At 41.8% G+C, this 17,871-nt stretch overlaps 1 protein-coding gene across 1 annotated transcript in view; it reads right to left on the reverse strand.

Annotated features, from left to right (window-relative positions):
- Positions 1–11,174: 11,174 nt before the first annotated feature.
- The window catches only part of exoc2 (exocyst complex component 2), a 302,692-nt gene continuing 295,995 nt past the window's right edge, over positions 11,175–17,871 (reverse strand). The window contains exons 26-28 of the mRNA XM_078539476.1: positions 15,315–15,376; positions 14,439–14,498; positions 11,175–11,913 (exon numbers count right to left, since the gene is read on the reverse strand). Of these exons, the coding sequence (XP_078395602.1) occupies positions 11,820–11,913; positions 14,439–14,498; positions 15,315–15,376 (216 nt within the window). The 3' untranslated portion in view covers positions 11,175–11,819. The remainder of the gene's footprint in view (positions 11,914–14,438; positions 14,499–15,314; positions 15,377–17,871) is intronic.

Consider the following 17,871-nt stretch of genomic DNA (forward strand, 5'->3'; position numbering starts at 1 on the left):
GGGGTGCTAAGTTCTTGGCCTAGAATCCTTAGTTGACTGCCACAGTTGCAACAACTGCTTCAACATGCAGGATTCTGGGCATATGTTTCATTCAGCAATGTGGCAGCAAGGTCTGCTATGGCATATGAATAATATATTCCATTTGAGTATTTGGTTAAGAGGAAATCATTCACTATTACCAGTTGACTTGATGTTAGCAAGATAGCTTTTAAGAGTCACGATGTGTGTTTTCCCCTCTGAATGTTTTGAAGCATGTACTGTGTTAGCCTTTTAACTGTGAATAATGATTTCCCAGAGACTGTAGGTGGTATCGCATGATGACTGACCTAACAGAAATCATTCCTTCTTTTTCTCACTTAGCTCATTTGCAAATTTACTAAAACTTGAATTCACAAACTTCAAGTTTGATCTATATTTTTGTGAGAATCCTGGAGGAGGGTTAAGTATTTAAAGAGCTGGGAAAAGACATATAAAGCCCTTGAATGTAGTGCCATTCCATGAAGACCAAAGTACACTGCTAAAGGCTGGAGTGCAAAACACCCCATTCTATACTGACACCAATGAAGGATGTAGCGAAATAAGGACAGAAAACTAGAAATACTGGTAAGGTGCTGGATTAAATTGAAGCAGATAACTTTAAGAAACAATTATATGTAACATATGTGACTCCAACATTTGATTACAGTTTTAAACTTTAAATATTAGCCATATTGCTTCCTTTTCAAGTTTTAAGCGATGCTTGAATTATCATTGCTTATGTAATATTGTGGGCAGTTTTTTTGCCAAGAGTTGGCTGAGGTGGTGGACAAAAATAGATTTTATGGGCATTATTTTGAGTGGAGGGTTAATGGAGCTTATTTTATGGACTATTTCAATTGAGATTTTCATTACTGTTTTCAGTTTCTAAAGGAAAGTAAAATTGCAATTTCTAACAGAATGTTCATATAATAACTGGTCAGTATTTTAGTCTCAATTCCTTAAACATGTTAATGTTTCTTTAATTATCTCTAACAGTCATGAGGATATGCCTGAAGTGTGATGGCTTTCTTTATAGTCATAGAGTCAGGACCCTATGATCTCCACTTTCGCTTTAAAGTGTAGTAGTGTTGTGGTGATGTTACTGGACATCTGTTATTCAGAGGTCTAGACTAATAATCCAGAGAATGAGAGTCAAATCCCATCACAGCAAATTGAGAGTTTGAGTTTAGTTTTAAAAGTCTGGGGAAAAAAACCTACAATCAGTAATCATGAAGCCGTTGGATTGTCATAAAACCCAACTGGTTCATGATTGCCCTTAAGGAACTGATACATCCAAGCGACTCCACTCCCACACCAATGTGTTTGATTCTTAACTGTCCTCTGAAATTGTCTAGGTAAACTAGTCAGTCCTGACAGCTGGGGATGGGCCTTAAAAGCCAGCCTCGCCAAAGATGCATACATACATCCAGAGAATGAATATTTTTTTTAAAATTCTGTTGTTAATCAGTATCTGATCAGACGAAACACTACTTAAAGCAATAATAAAAACAGAAAATGCTGGAAAAACTCAGCCAGGTTCTGAAGAAGGGTTATACGGACTTGAAACGTTAACTCTGTTTCTCTCTCCACAGACGCTGTCAGAACTGCTGAGATTTTCCAGCATTTTCTGTTTTTACTTCAGGTTTCCAGAGTCCGCAGTATTTTGTTTTTATACTACTTAAAGCAATTGAGCTCAAGTGCCCAGAGCTGTGTTATTGTTTTCCTGATAACCTCAGTACTGCTCCAAAGCGCTGGCCAGCTTGGCTCTGACACTTCAGAATACAATCTAGGTGGTAGTGAGGAAGTGCTGCACTTTCAGATGAGGCTATAACCTGAGATCCTGTCTGCTTTCCCAGGATATTAAGAATAGCAGCAGTGTTTTCTTGGTGTCCTGGCCAACATTTATCCTTCAATAAAGTTTCCTAAAGATTTTCTGGTCACTTTCCTTATTGTTTACTTGCCGGATCTTGTTGTGAGCAGTTTGGCTGCTGCATTCTGACAATTTGTCAGGAAGTATTGTGCGGCGCTTTTGGATGTCATGAAAAGCACTATATAAATTCAAAGTCTGTCTTTTTCTGTCATTGCCCTTGTGCAAGCTTTAATGGTTACCAACTTGAGGGTTAGATGGTGACCCTCATGATGATAAAGTGCCAATCCTTGCTCGTTATGGAACGTGTTCTGTTCAATAAAATGTGTCAAGTCAAGCGATTACTGCCAAACAGCTGTGCATAGGATTCTAACTCACAGCACTACAACCCCTGCCTGACTTGGGGATAGTGTTTGAATGGTATCACATAGAAGAGAAAACATTTGATCAGTTTTTTTTTGTTAAATATTGTAAACAGTGACAAAATCTTATGTTACTTTCATTCAATCAATTGCAGCTTATCTTCGGGCTTATAGCCCGCTGTCACACATCAGACATTACACTTCAGCATATCCTTTGACTCGGTGAGCAATGCAATGAGAGTTAATTAAAGAAACGCTATCATGTTTAAGAAACTGAGATTAAAATATTGACCAAATACACAGCTGAAATATCTATAATTGTACCTTTGTTTAGAAACTGAGAACTACCATCATAAATTACTATTTGAAACTGTAAAGCACTCAGCATTTTCAGTCTGTGAGAATATGAAGGTGATAACATTGCAAACAATGTGATTTTCAAATGTAAAAGTGAATCTACTTCTACAAAATGGCACAACAGCTTCCTCCCAGTCACCTGATGTAACATGACTTCCTAAAGTAGATAGTGAAACTCCTGTGGTATACTTTATTCAGATTTTCAGGAAGGCTTTGGCAGATTCTGCCTGTAAGTCTTCTAACCAAACTAAATACCATAGAAATCCAGGGAAGGACATGGAACTGGATGAGTTGGTATAAGTAGATAATGGTACTCACAATAGGTTTAGGCTCACAGAGGGGATTGTGAACGGAGTACTGCAGGGATCACTGCTTAGACTCCTATTTATCTAAAGATATGATCCAGAAGCAGAAATCCATTGTAGGTTTGTTAAATTTGCAGATGACACTAAAATATAGAAAGAATTAGGGACACATGTTGTAGTAGAAGGAAATGGATCAGACAAATAATAAACAAATTAAACATTGAGCAATGCAAATTATTGCACATTGGGTGAAAAAAATAAGGCACATAATTATATAATAAGGTAAACAGAATCAGCACAGGCAGACTAAGAAAGATTCGAAAAGCTTCAGCTTCACGCCCGAGAGTAAAGGAAACAAAGGGAGGCCTCACTAAGAAATATGAATTTCTAGGACGAGAGAACATAAATATAAATTAGTGAAAAATAAATGTAAAGCAATAAAATTTTCTTTCACAAAGGATGATATGTGTTTCGCCTAATCGACTAGTTAAGGTGGAAGAAATAAAAAGTATTAGCAATATTCAAAATATAGTTATACTTACTAACTGGGTGAATTAGACTATTGATGACAGGCTTCGATGGGCAAAATTGTCGTCTCTTTGTCCTCCCCTTTGTCTTATGTTTCATGGAATTTTCTCAGTTAGATTTATAGCTTGCAAACTTATAGCCGGTATACAATATATGACAAAACAAAACATGAGCTCAATGACTACATATAAAAACAATGACTTAAAAATTCAGAAAAACACATGTTAAAGCTTAAAAAAAAGTAAGTTTTTCCGCCAAGCAAAGTAGATTCCAAACATGGTGACAAACAAGTTCCGTCTTTGTCAAAATGGGTGAAGGAGAGAGATACAAATCCATCAGTAAATCCAGTTCTCAACATGAGGATAGCAACTTTGCTCTGCTTTGTAGTACAAGACATCATGTTGCTGACCTTCATCCCCATGGAAGCATGCATTTAAAATCACAATCTTAGAGATTCAGATTTAAAAATGAAATGAAGAACACTCAAAATTATTAGGACAGCTACCACAAATATGGTACTGTCTTTTTGAGTCAGACAGGTACATATAAAATTATTTTGAAAACCTTTTCCCACTTTTCATTCTGAAATCCTGTTTAAAATAAAATATTTATTTAAATACACAGGCAGCTCATAAACTGGCTATTAACATAGTAGCTATAAAACCTTTGGCATCAGTAAAAAGATATTGCTCCACAGAGCCCATATCCTGCCGTCATCAAGCATAACAGTTCCAGGGACAGAGGCAGCATGCATCTACCTGGATGAAACACATAGGATTATTTCACCGACCTCGTATCAGTTTTGTAAATTGCACGGACCATCAAGAGACTTTAATGCAGCTGAAGCCTGGACACCTTGATGGATCAGTTGACAAATGTAATGTGTAGCGTAAGGTTGAACCATTGCGGCCAGGCAGCTCCGAGCTTGATCCCCAGTACTGAATTAACCGATCTCAGCTGCATGGAGGGCTGTAGGGCACTTTAATTAATCTCAATATCTACATGGTCATGAGTGCAAAAAAAAAGTCAGCCAGGGCTTCTGTTGCTGGAAGTGAACGCATGGATGAAGACAGGATCAGGTTCAACTGCAATGCTCTCCATAGTCCTTGATAAGAAAGAAAGAAATAGGGGCAGTAGCCCACGAAACTCCTTATGCCTGCTTGATCACTTAATAAGATCTTGGCTGATCTTCTACCTCAACTCCTCTTTCCCATCCTATCGCCACATCCCTTTATTCCCTTAGTGTCCAAATATCTATCAACCTGAACCTCGAAAATACTCAATGGCTGAGCATCCACCTAAGGTGAATTTCAAGTTCCTGACAAAGTTACAGTCAGCAAAGGCTGGAATTGCAATTGGCAGCAACAGCCTGAAAAAGATCACGGATATCCAGAAGTGCTTTTTCCACACAAAAGGCAATGGGAATCTGGAATGTTCCTCCCCAAGGTTGTAAATGCTGGGTTAATTGAAATTTTCAGCTTGAAATTTTTGGTAAGTCAGGGTATCAAGAAATATGGAGGGAAAAGGTGGCTAAATGGGAGTTGAGGTATAGATTAACCATGATGACAGTGAATGGGAGAACAGGCTCAAACGGTTGACTAGCCTTCTGCTGTTCCTATCTTCATTTAGTTTTCAGTAATTTCTATTGTTATTGTGCTACTTCCATTGGTATCAGCAATGGTCTTTATCATTGAGAGAGATTTACTATTATTACAGCTGCTCCGTGTCAAAAAATTCTATTTCCAATTTGTTGGACTGTGCAATTGATTTTTGAGACCCATTGTATGTCCAATTCCATAAGCTGAGAGTAAATCTGCTAGGGCAGGTTTTTCCTGTCGGCAAGCGGGGGCAGGGCCCACTCGCCGACGTGTCAAATGATGCAGAGATACGCCAGACGTGCGTCCCAACGTCACCCCGCGTCCTTTAGGTTTTCAGTTCTGTGGACACGTAGCCGAATCGGCTGCGCGCCCGCCGAACTGTCAACGGCCTATTAAGGCCATTAAAAAACTAATTAACTTGATTGATGGACCTGCCCATTCAGCCTTAGGGTTGGTGGGCAGGCCGGGAGCCCAGGCGGGCCTCGGAAAAGGCATGAAACCTCATCCACGGGCGGGATGAGGTTTCATGAGGGCTTTTAAATGTTCATCAAATGTTTAAATGAAAGTTGAGGACATGTCCTTACTCATGTGACAGTGTCACACGAGGGGACATGTCAGGGAATTTTTTTTATTACCTCTCTGTCAACTTTTTATTTGGAGCTGATCTCCCTGAGTCAGCACTTTGCCTCAGGGAGATCTGTGCGTTCTTTCACGCACATGCGCGAAAGAGAGCACTCCCGGCTGAGGGAATCCCCCCACCCGCACAGGGAGCGCGTAGCACTTCCTGGCGGATGTCATGCTGGGTGGGCCTTAATTGGTCCGCCTACGTAAAATGGCAGTGCCCCACTGACCGGGGGCACTGATCGGAAGGCCGGCCACTGGCACCCGCTCCCGCACCTCCCCCTCAATGGCGGGAAAAAGGTTCCCCCTAATTCCAGAAACTGACTACAATATTATACAGTGCAGAATCTTATTACTATTCAAAGGAGTGATGTAGTCAGTCTATACTGAGGTCCTTTTCATTTATAATGCTCGAGCGAGACACACAGGTGAGGGATTCCATTTGACTTAGCTAGACCAGCCATGGTTCCTTGCACACCTTGAATTTTTGTCTCCACCACTTTCTCTGCAAAGTCTTCCAGATACTAATCACATGCTACATAAAGAAGTGCTTTCCAACATCAATCCTTAAATGCTAAAACAGCTTGTACCTACATCCAAAATTAATAGCTAACCTTGAAACAGTGCTCCAGATCACCTAACTTAAGTCACCTGACACTCAGGGAACAGCATCTTGGGCCTTCTCTGAACTTCGAATTATCTAGACATTTTCCTTTTGCTTTGCTGACTGTAGGTAAACAAAGTATTCAAGCTACAGCCTGACCAGAGTGTGGCAGAGCTCCAAATTTGCAAATCTACTGATCGGTCAACACAACTTAACATTTTGTTTGATTTTTATCTCACAGTATAGCTTGACATGATAAGCGTTCAGTCTATCATAACAACCGTATCTCTTTCAGCCCTTCCCCCTAGCTAGATCAACACCATTCAGTAAATTTGTCTCCCGTTTTTGTTGGTATTTCTGCATCCTAATTAACCAGCATTGCCCTGGCCACTTATGTAGCCTGTCTCGGTTCTTCTGTACGCCTGTGGCTTCATCAGATTCAACTGTCACACTTGCCTCTCCTCTACCTTTCTTGCTATTGTCTAATTCAGTTAATCTCCTCCAGTCAGTCTGCCATTGAGACCTTCATCTATTACTGGTTCACGTTATACTGTGGCTCTAGTCCCTGCTAGAGATTCAGAACTTAATTACTGGTCCTACAATATCCACCCCCGTAACTCAGACACATCTGGCAGATTTTACCCAGGTGCAAAGAGTTACAGAATTGCTGCCTCAATCAATCCAAGATTAAAAGCTGAAACTAAAGACAGACCGTGGGTGTGCAGTGCCGTTGTGTTCACTACATTTGTATGTTTGTGAAACCTGGACTCTATACCATCGGGACATGAAGCAGTTAGAAAGATTACCTTGAAGGCATATATTATCTTTCATGAAAATTAAGTGGTAAGGCAGGGCAACGCACAGCAAAGTGGTGCAGCACGCCAACATAACCAGCACTAAAGTCAAAGATATACAGGTGCAGCTCTGGTGGACTGGACATGTCTGCAGGTCAGACGAATGGCTTCCCGAGCCATATTCTACAGCTAGCTCATGACAGAAAACATGTCAGTGACACCCTGAAGCCAAGATCAAAACGGTTATGACGTTAATCCAGAAATCTTAAAAAATTTAATAAAGGCCACCATCTAGGAATCTGTGACAAAGCATGGTGTCAGAAACATTAAAGCCAACATTAACAACAGCAGAATAAAGCCAATTGCATCAAATTTACTAACAATTGTTGGCAAATAGGTATATGACACAGGTGGCTGTCGATTTGTGCTTGGTCTATGAAGTCGGTCTTGGATATACGAAGATTTCTTTTCCTGAATGTATTTATTGCTTAGAATCTGTTTCTCCCCTATGATTGTATGCTGTAGAATCACGATTTACAGCAAAGGAGGCCATTTGGCCCATTTAGCTCCATCTCCCTGCCCTATCCTCTAACCCTTTGTTTTTTTGTCAAATATTTATCCAAACCCCTTTTAAAAATGTTCTGGACTCTGCTTTTATTCCTCCTTGTGGTGGAGTAGGTCATGTCTTAGCACCTGTTCTTGTGGCAATGATATTAAATTCATACCTTCTTGCTACTAACTCATTGGCTCTCAGAAATAGGTTTTTTCTCATTTATCTTGTTAAAAACCCTTCATCATTTTGAACACCTTGATTCAGATCTCCTCAAAGTTCTTGATTCTAGTGAAAAGACTCCCCGTTCGTCTTGTTTCTCCACCTTATCATCACATGAGTGAATGACTTCTGCACTGACTTCATGGCTTTCACATCTTTACTAATGTAGAGGATCCAAAACTGGGCAAAATATCCAAATTCCATCTAACAATCTATTTGCATTGATTAATATTACCTCTTTGCTTATAATGGGGCCAGGGAGTCTGGAGAAAGGGTGGTAAAGCTCCATTAGCAATATAAATTATTCATATAGTTTACAGAAACAGAGTTGCATTGAAGATAGAATAGTCTGCTTGTAGTTCTGTAGAACCATCCCAAAGCATGAATCATTGCTATAGAGACAGTGATACAGAGTGGAACCTTGGTTAGAAGGTTCTTTTGTTTAATTTGTATGCGTGTTTTCTGACAGAAGCAGGCAGTTCAGTTAGGTTTCACGAGGGAAAAGCATCTGGAAGAGTTGCTCTAGCTTGCCTTGCAGATAGTGGAAAGTATCTATAGTGGTCCACACAGAGCCTTGTGGCAGAAAGCAGCCAGCAGAGTTACCTTGGAAAGCTGTGGGAAAGCAGTCGGGCATCTGCCAGCAAGCCAACTAAGGAGCTGAGGCATCCACAGCTGTGAGGTATGTAAAGAAAAGGTGGGAGGTTGCACAGCCAAAAAGCTAATGGAAGGATCCCCATGAAATTTGTAACTGGAGGAATAGCTGAAATACTAAAGAGAATTGAAGTAAATTCCAGGGAGCTGTTACATGCCTTTGGGTTGGTTCCAAGAAAAGTGAATAAGCCTTCAAGATTTCGTAAGTTAAGGGAACTTTTGTGGGAGGTGGGGAAAGGAGTAAAAAGTATAACTGAGTTTATAGCATAAGTCTTTAAATGCTAGTGTTGTTAGTGGTGCTTGCAATGTTTAGTTTCTCTTTATACCCAAAAAAGCTTGTTTCTGTTTAAAACTGTGTAATCTTGTGGCATAGCTCTTACGGTTAATTGCTGGGTGTTCGGATTTCTTCTTTAAATGTTAACAGGCCCTAACAGGACCGTAACACCATATTTATATTACTAAAGACTGCATAGAGCCATATTAAAAAATGATTGCATCAATCTGTCTTCCCATATTTTGAAATGATTTTGTACCATTGTTTATTAAAATAAATTCACATTCCTGAAGTTACTATACAAATAAATTGGAATCTCTGATTAGATAAATTAATTTTATAAAGAAAAAGAGACATTGGGAACAAAATGAGCAAGAGCGGTATTTAATGGAACCCGCTGGCTGGAGAGCTGGCGAGAGCCCTGCAACGTCTCTTTTTAGGAAGGCCTGCCAAATTAAACGCCAATTAGGCACTTAACTGGGCAGCGGTGGGCCATCCCTGGGACCAAGGACCCCGGAGGTGGAAGTCGCACCCGCTGGCAGCTGCTGGCCAGTCAGAGACAGCTGAGCGGGTGGATCTTGGGGTTAGGGTGGGACAGGGTCAGCAGCAAGGGCAGGGGAGTAGCTCTTAGCAAGGCCCCCCCACCCCCTCTTCCCAATGCTGGGTCCCTCAATCAGGTACTGAGTGCCTTTAAATAAGGAACCTCCCTGGAAGCTTGCAAGTAAATATGGTTTGCTTTTCAGGCTCCCTGCACGGTGAATCCCCCACCTGCTGCTAGGTGAATACTAGCCCCCCTTGAGTAGACATTAATTGTCCACTAATGGGCCTCAATTGGTGGTGGGCGGGAAGGCTGTCCATGGGCATTCCTGCAACCCCTGAATGGGGTAGTGGCAGGAAGGCAGCAGGGTCTCCGCCTGCCACCAAACTCGCCTGAATAAATACCCCCCCCCCCTTCCCTGCCACCGGCACCTAACTCGCACAGTGGAGGGCATGAAGTTCTGCCTGAAGTGTCAGAATTATAGATCAACGGTTGCGGCAAAGCGACTAAGATGGAAAGTGGAATGAGGAAAAAGGAGATAGACAGGTGACAGGAAGACCAAAACATGTTTAAAAATTGAGACATGTGAATATGGTTTCTTTATAAACAAACTTGGAAAATATATGTGCATGATTAACAATTCTGGCAAGTTATAGCTTTGAGCTAATGTATTATTGTTTATTTAATTTTCTCAAACTATGCTCTTTCTGTAATATTTTAGTTTGTTTAATTTCACAGCTTTGATAAGCAAAATACATGGGCCTGGAACTTCCTCAAAGCAGCAAACATCGTCAAGATTGCCACTCTGCTCGACTTTTTACACCCCTAGACGCTGCTCCATATTTCTTCTAAGCCTGGCTTCTCCAGAAATGTGGGGTGCAGTGTCCATCGGAGAACTCATTGCAATGCTGTAGTGTTGGGGAAGACATGCCCCCTTTTTACGGCACTAGCTGCCATAAAGTAAGTTTAAAGGTCCAGTGTGAATGTTAGTGCATGGGTAAGTGGGTGAATGGGTTGGGTGAGTAGATGGGTAGGGTGGGTGAGGTAAGTGGATAAATGGGTAGGGTGGCAGGTGGGTTGGAGGGGGTAGGTTGGTGGGTTGGGTCAGGAGGGCTAGTCAGGTTTGGGCGGGGGGCAATTGGGGGCTAGTCAGGTCTGGTTGAGGGCAGTTGGGCCATGTCAGGTTGGAGGGTAGTCTTGGGGTGGGGGGGGGGGGTTAAGTTGGGTATTTGAGAGGGAAATTGAATGGCTCAGTGTAAGAGATCGGTGGGTCAGTTCTGTAGTTACCCAGGATTTAGACTAGGATTTTACTATCTAACATTTCCTGGGTAACTATTGCAAGCCTCACAGAACTGTCCCAAGTCTTCAACTCTAGCTCAGAGTCGGAGATATTCGCAGCAGGTGTCGGAAGTTCAAACTTCCTGGGCAATTCCCATGGAGGTCAGCGTGTTGGGACTTCCATGGTTCATGAAGCGCATCTTGGGTCGTAAATCCGGTCTCTGATGAGACAGAGACCGGAAGATCTGGGCCATAGAAAATCTTTGAGCTTTTATATTAGCTCTGTAAGATGACCAGTTGAAGTGCACTGTGATGATTTAAGTACTGTATACTCAAGTGTATTCAACTGCAACCTTAAATTTGTTCCTGTTTTGATCATAATGAATGGACATCTTTCTTTTACAGCTGACTTTTGGTCATAACCAGTGTGATCAGGTTCCGACTCCATTAAGTTACAGTCACAAATCTATAAAGTGCTAATGGTGGACTATATCTGCTTTCTTTATTTGACCATGTTTGCTTACTGCTAGTAAGATGATGATTAAAAAATGATACTTTTGTGAAGACACAAAGAAATTGGTGCAAATACTTGAAAAACAAAAAAAAAAATGTTGCACTGTATTTATTTACAGTTTTGATTACACAGGAGTTGAAATGCATAAAGATTTAGTTCATTAACTTCATATTTTGAACACACGTAAATTAGTTAGCAGAAAATGCTTCCAAATGAAGCTTCTTGCAAGAAGTTAAAGCCATGCGAGTCTAACGGTATTCACAATTATTTCAATTTAAATCTAATGATGGCAAAGCATTGCACAAATACTGTGTGTTTAATCCCTCAAGTCTTTTAAAAGGCCATAAATAACATACAGGAAACACTATGAAAGCTAAACAAGGCAAATTCTCTTTTGGATCTGAACTCACTAGTCCCTTTTCATCCTCTCTTCTAATTTGTTGATCCATTTTTGCAAGTTAAGTCAAAACCTGCATTATCTGGTTCAGAACACTGAATCTGACATTAAACCACAAGTTTCAACGTTTCATAGTGTACTTGATGAATATCGAGGAAACTATTAATGAACTGTTAGAAGCAACATTTTTAGAAATTTTACTTCAAGCTTTTTAAAGTAAGAATTTAATTTTGTTGGGAGAAACAGCAAGTAGAACCATATTTTAAAAGAGGGTTATATTTTGTCATGCTGTAAGGTTCTGCAGTGTAAGGAATCCACATCTCTCCAGGGCCTTTTCATCATTATGTCTTCACCGTGCCTCGTGAGGAAGGCCGAAAGCACGTGAGCTGCAAGTGCATGCTGCTCTTGAATTTGTTGAGGAGCTCTTCCAGTAACCTACAATGATGAAAAGGCAGTTAGTTTACAATCCCGTCCCAATAGTAAACAATTGCATTTTATTTTAGTAAAGATTGTAATAAAAAGATAATGCTCTCAAGCAACTTAAACATGTGATTAATCTTAATTTGCAACTGAACAACTTAATCAGCTAATCTTGGTTTCAACTGCACATTAACAGAATCGCAGAGTTGTTACGGCACAGAAGGAAGGCATTTGGCCCATCATGTCTGCACTGGCTCTTCTAATGAGCATCATGACTTGGTGCTATTCTCCTGCCTTTTCCGCATACTCTTGCACATCGTTTCTATTCAAATGATCATCGAGTGTCCTCTTGAATCCCTCGATTGAACCTGCCTCCACCACTCACCTGGCAGTGCAATCCAGATACGAACCACTCGCCATGCAAAAAAGATTTTTCTCACATCATGTTTGCTTCTTTTGCAAATCACAGCTACTGCACCATCTCAAGTATGTTTTATTATCAATACGAGTATTGTTTTCATCCCAAAAAAAACCATAAAAGTCTTATTTCTGGAAAAGCAGCTTAAAATAAATGGAACTCATCAGGAAAATGTGTATTTAGGTGGCATGCATTTGAGTTTGTATCTGGGATGTAGTGGGGGTGGAAGGGTTAGTTCTGATTTGGGCTGTGACCGGGAGAAGGGTGATTGGTTCTGATTTGGGCTGCGACTGGGAGCGAGGGGATTGGTTCTGATTGGGGCTGTGATGTGGGGCGGGGGGATTGGTTCTGATTTGGGCTGCGACTGGGAGTGAGGGGATTGGTTCTGATTTGCGCTGTGACTGGTAGCCGGGGGTTTGGTTCTGATTTGGGCTGTGGTGCAGGGGTGAGGCGATTGGTTCTGATATGGGGCCTGACTGGGAGTGGGGCGATTGGTTCTAATTTGGGCTGTGATGCAGGGGCGGGGCGATTGGTTCTGATTTTGGGTCTGACTGGGAGCGGGGCGATTGGTTCTGATTTTGGGTCTGACTGGGAGCGGGGCGATTGGTTCTGATTTGGGCTGTGACTGGGACAGGGGGAGGATTGGTTCTGATTTGGGCTGTGACTGGGAGCGGATGGGATTGGTTCTGATTTGGGCTGTGACTGGGAGCGGATGGGATTGGTTCTGATTTGGGCTGTGACTGGGAGCTGGGGGAATTGGTTCTGATTTGGGCTGTGACTGGGAGCGGATGGGATTGGTTCTGATTTGGGCTGTGACTGGGAGCTGGGGGAATTGGTTCTGATTTGGGCTGTGACTGGGAGCTGGGGGAATTGGTTCTGATTTGGGCTGTGACTGGGAGCTGGGGGAATTGGTTCTGATTTGGGCTGTGACTGGGACAGGGGGAGGATTGGTTCTGATTTGGGCTGTGACTGGTAGCCAGGGGTTTGGTTCTGATTTGGGCTGTGACTGGGAGTGGGGCGATTGGTTCTGATTTGGGCTGTGACTAGGAGGTGGATGGGATTGGTTCTGATTTGGGCTGTGACTGGGAGCTGGGGGAATTGGTTCTGATTTGGGCTGTGACTGGGAGCGGATGGGATTGGTTCTGATTTGGGCTGTGACTGGGAGCGGATGGGATTGGTTCTGATTTGGGCTGTGACTGGGAGCTGGGGGAATTGGTTCTGATTTGGGCTGTGACTGGGAGCGGATGGGATTGGTTCTGATTTGGGCTGTGACTGGGAGCTGGGGGAATTGGTTCTGATTTGGGCTGTGACTGGGAGCTGGGGGAATTGGTTCTGATTTGGGCTGTGACTGGGAGCTGGGGGAATTGGTTCTGATTTGGGCTGTGACTGGGAGCTGGGGGAATTGGTTCTGATTTGGTCTGTGACTGGGAGCTGGGGGAATTGGTTCTGAATTGGGCTGTGACTGGGAGCGGGGCGATTGGTTCTGATTTGGGCTGCGACTGGGTGCGGGGGGAATTGGTTCTGATTTGGACTGTGACTGGGAGTGGGGCGATTGGTTCTGATTTGGGCTGTGACTGGGTGCGGGGGGAATTGGTTCTGATTTGGGCTGAGAGTGGTAACCGGGGGTTTGGTTCAGATTATGGAAGCTTCTCTGCAATGTATTACTTCCAAACCGTGCCAATAGAGTCACTTTTTGAATGGAGTGGGTGGCCAGGCAAAAGGAAGAAGTTCCATTTGTAACATTAAAGAAAACTGATGTGATAGGCTGCAAAGTTTTGAGATCTGCTTTTGCCTTCATTCTGTAACCCACCCAGTCACCGATTTAGATATTCTGGATGTTTAGACAAAGTTCCTTTTGCAGGGAGATATATCTTGATTTCTGGCTCAAATAGGAAGGTTCCATCTGGGAACCCTATAAATTTATACGTTAGCTTGCCCTAAATGGCTATGTATCCAGGAAATAGTACCATGAGGTGAAAGTAAACAGTAATTACATATTTGTTTTACTCTATTAAAGGAGCTGATATCAAACCCCAACCAACTGGCATCTGTTTTTGAAAATTAAGTTCTCCGGGGTGAATTGCAAAGTGCAGCAAGCTATAGAAACATCTGAGAAACTTACTTTTTATCTGCTCCATTGGGAAGTTGAGGCAATGCTTCAAGGGCCTGTTTGAAGCTATAACTAGAGACACAGAAAGAGAGATAAATAGATTTACATAGAATTTAGTTCAATACCTTTGCAAAAGCAACATTAAATTAAATACTTTTACGGCAACAGATTCAAACTCCATTTAAAAAGGAACAATATTAAGTAGGAAATCTGTCTAGATGAGATCAGATAGCACAGATTGGTATGCAATATTGATTTGGCAAATTTTGCCTTAAAAAGGACTGTTCTAGACAAAACTATTCTGATAATGAGTTTCTACAGAATTTTTTAGGCAAGAATCTTCCTTAATGAACATCTATTTATAATAAACAGTTGAGCAGATTCTCTCACAAGTTCCATTTGTTCAGAACTGAAGTATTTTAAGAATTTATCATATTTTGGCCAATATGTTCGATTTTCTACTCTGGACATGGGCATCTTTATGCTTTGATTACAGTTCAGCATGTCCCACCCTGAACAAATAACTCTGGCAGCAAACAGCAGACCATTTGAGATGCTATCCTCTTAAATGGCTGAGGCTTTCGCGCAACTATAAACAAAGTCCTTAAGCAGTACAGAAGTAGGGGGATCACCTCACCAGGATGGCGACTGTACCTGTACATCATCAGTGCTTAAAAAGGACAGTGCCAGAAGTATGTTTTGTTTTACCCATTTGATGGCGAAATGTCAGGTTGCACTTAAAGACGCTGAATGAATGCCCCAAGATGTGCAAGTACTTGTAACAATTAAAAATGTTATTTAATTAAATGAACTTTTTAAAAAAAAGCTCTGAAGCTGAAAATTGCATTAATTAAACTGATAAAAATGTGACTTAAAGTTCCATCTTACTTGCTGTCAGGAGTCAGGAATGAGGCAACAGCATCTCTAAGAGCACAAATTTCCAGTCTGGCCTAAAGAAAGACATATTTTAATCAGTGTGTATTAAATAAAGTCACTGTTTTGTGTGAGATAAATATCTGTGCATTCTTGAAGTTTAACAATTGGCACTTATAATACTGTTGAGTACTGTAGTGTGACACAAGTCATCACAAAGCTTCTGAACTTCATGTTTAGAATATACAGCCTGAAGAAAAATCATCAAACCTAACCTTCCAATCTAGTTTATTAAAATGTGGATTTATTTCATAACCATGTGGAACAAGTGGCACATTCATACTGTATTACATACATGCTTGTATCAGGAATCAAATAGTATTTGGACTTGCGATGGCTCTACGTATCTTCTACTGAAAAAGAGTTAGCATGTCCATAGATGGATAACCAGTTATGAATCAAGTTGGCAGGAAATTTGATGCCTACACGCTATACCATTTAACGTTAGTATGTAGTTTACAGCTTAATTTTTCTACAAGGGAGTTCCCAGTCTCAATTACATCACCAGAAAGCAAAAAAATGGAAGGGCAGGTAACTTCCCATAGGGTAGATTAGATGAAATGAAGGAAACCAGAGGGCAAGTTAGCCAGAACTGGCCTTGCACAGTTCTAATGGTCCACATATCTGATGAGTGAAAATGTTAAAATATCATCAACTGGTACAGGAAAAGCAACATTGCTGAAAAGAGAGACATGTCTAAGGTTTTCATCTTGCACTCATCAGGACACTCGCAAGAATACCAATGTAAAAGGAAAACTACAATTTATACTGTATGTGAAGAGAGTGCTGATTGGTTGGCAAGTGGCATTGCCATGGAGAACGCACCAGTGAGGTGATTGACAGTACCTGCCATGCATTGTTTGAAATTTATACCAGGCAGCTTGACCCTGATTGGTCAAGACATTGCCCTGAGGAATGAGTCAGCGAATGGCTGTCACTTAATTTGTTTAGCTGAAACAGACACAATGTATGTACATGTTATTTCTGTCTGCAAAGCACAGGGCCCTGTGTATTAATATATGTAGCTTCCAGTACACACAAATGCACCACACTGCGAGCCCAACTGACAATCTTAAATTGGTTGTCAGCGTAATTTTTAGCAAGCTGAGGATTACTTAGCAAATGTTGTCCAATCGCGGAACCACATCCAATTGCGGAACCACATCCAATTTTGGACACTGTGTTTTGAGTTTTGCAGGCGTGAACTAATTGGGTACAGTTTGTACCCTTCCCCTTTGCAAACAGCAGCTGGGACATGCTGTTCGCTATGACCCACCAGCTTTTGGGATGTTTGGCCTATATACCTAGCATTACTCTGGCACTGAAATTCATATACCACATTACTTGTTTGTGTGATAGGCAGAATGTCTTTATGGCTTGACGGCAGCATCCTGTTGGTAGCAAATACCACTCATTGCTACTGCATAGTCGCAGCATGAAACAGCTAGCCTCACCTGTTGCTCAAATTTTTGAGATACCTTGCCCTTCCAGGGTAATCTGAAGTAGTCTGGACACTTTTCATGGTGATCTAGACCCGTCACCATTGCGTGAATCAGTGTTCATTGAACTTATGAACTCGGCAACTCACGCAGCTGAGTTCAGTTTAAATGACACCATTTGTGCTGAAATAGAGTGTTGCCATGGGATCTCATCTAGGCCCAGCTCTCGCAAACATCTTTGTTGGGTCCCATGAGAAACGTGTTTTTGATGGAATGACACCTAAGCTCCTAACTCTCGCATATTTCCGATATGTGAGTGATAAGTCTGTTATATTTAAATCCGCAGCTGCCTGTGACAATTTCCTTACATGTCTTAATGTCTCCATCCTGCGCTCAAATTCAACTATGAAATGGAAGTGTCAAATTAACTCCCCTTCTTTGATGCACTAGTTGAGGAATCTGCCAGGGGGTCCTCTACCGTGGTCTACCACAAGCCTACCTTCACTGGTCAATATACATGTTGGGGTTCTTACAGTTCCACACGCTACAAGATTGGTCTTATCGGCAACCTTGTAAATAGAGCCTGAGCCATTTGCTCACTATGCAAGCTTGATGCTAAAATAAGGCGGATCAAAGGGATCCCGCAGGATAATGGCTACCCTGATCAGATCATTTTGCACTGTATGTCAGGCAAACTCATGAACGGGCCCAAGGCTGTCACTTTTGGCCCTGAAATGTGCCCAGTCTGCCTCAGGTTACCCTGGAAGAGCAAGGTATCTCACAACTTTGAGCAACAGGTGAAGCTAGCTGTTTCATGCTGCTACACTGCAGTAGCAACATGAGTGGCATTCGCCACTAACAGGATGCTATCGTCAAGCCAAACATGGTGCTGTTAAAAGTGAACTCAACTGCGCAAGTTGCCAAGTTCAAAGCTCAATGAATACTGATTCATGCAATGGTGCCAGGGGGGGGGCGTCTACATCGCCATGATATAGTGCTGCAGCTCAAATATCTACGGCTTCCTTAAGTGGCACATTGGTGAATAGGCCAGCAATGTCAAATGAGCACATGGA

The sequence above is a fragment of the Cetorhinus maximus genome, chromosome 3, assembly GCF_964194155.1.
Source record: "Cetorhinus maximus chromosome 3, sCetMax3.hap1.1, whole genome shotgun sequence".
NCBI classification, from domain to species: domain Eukaryota; kingdom Metazoa; phylum Chordata; class Chondrichthyes; order Lamniformes; family Cetorhinidae; genus Cetorhinus; species Cetorhinus maximus.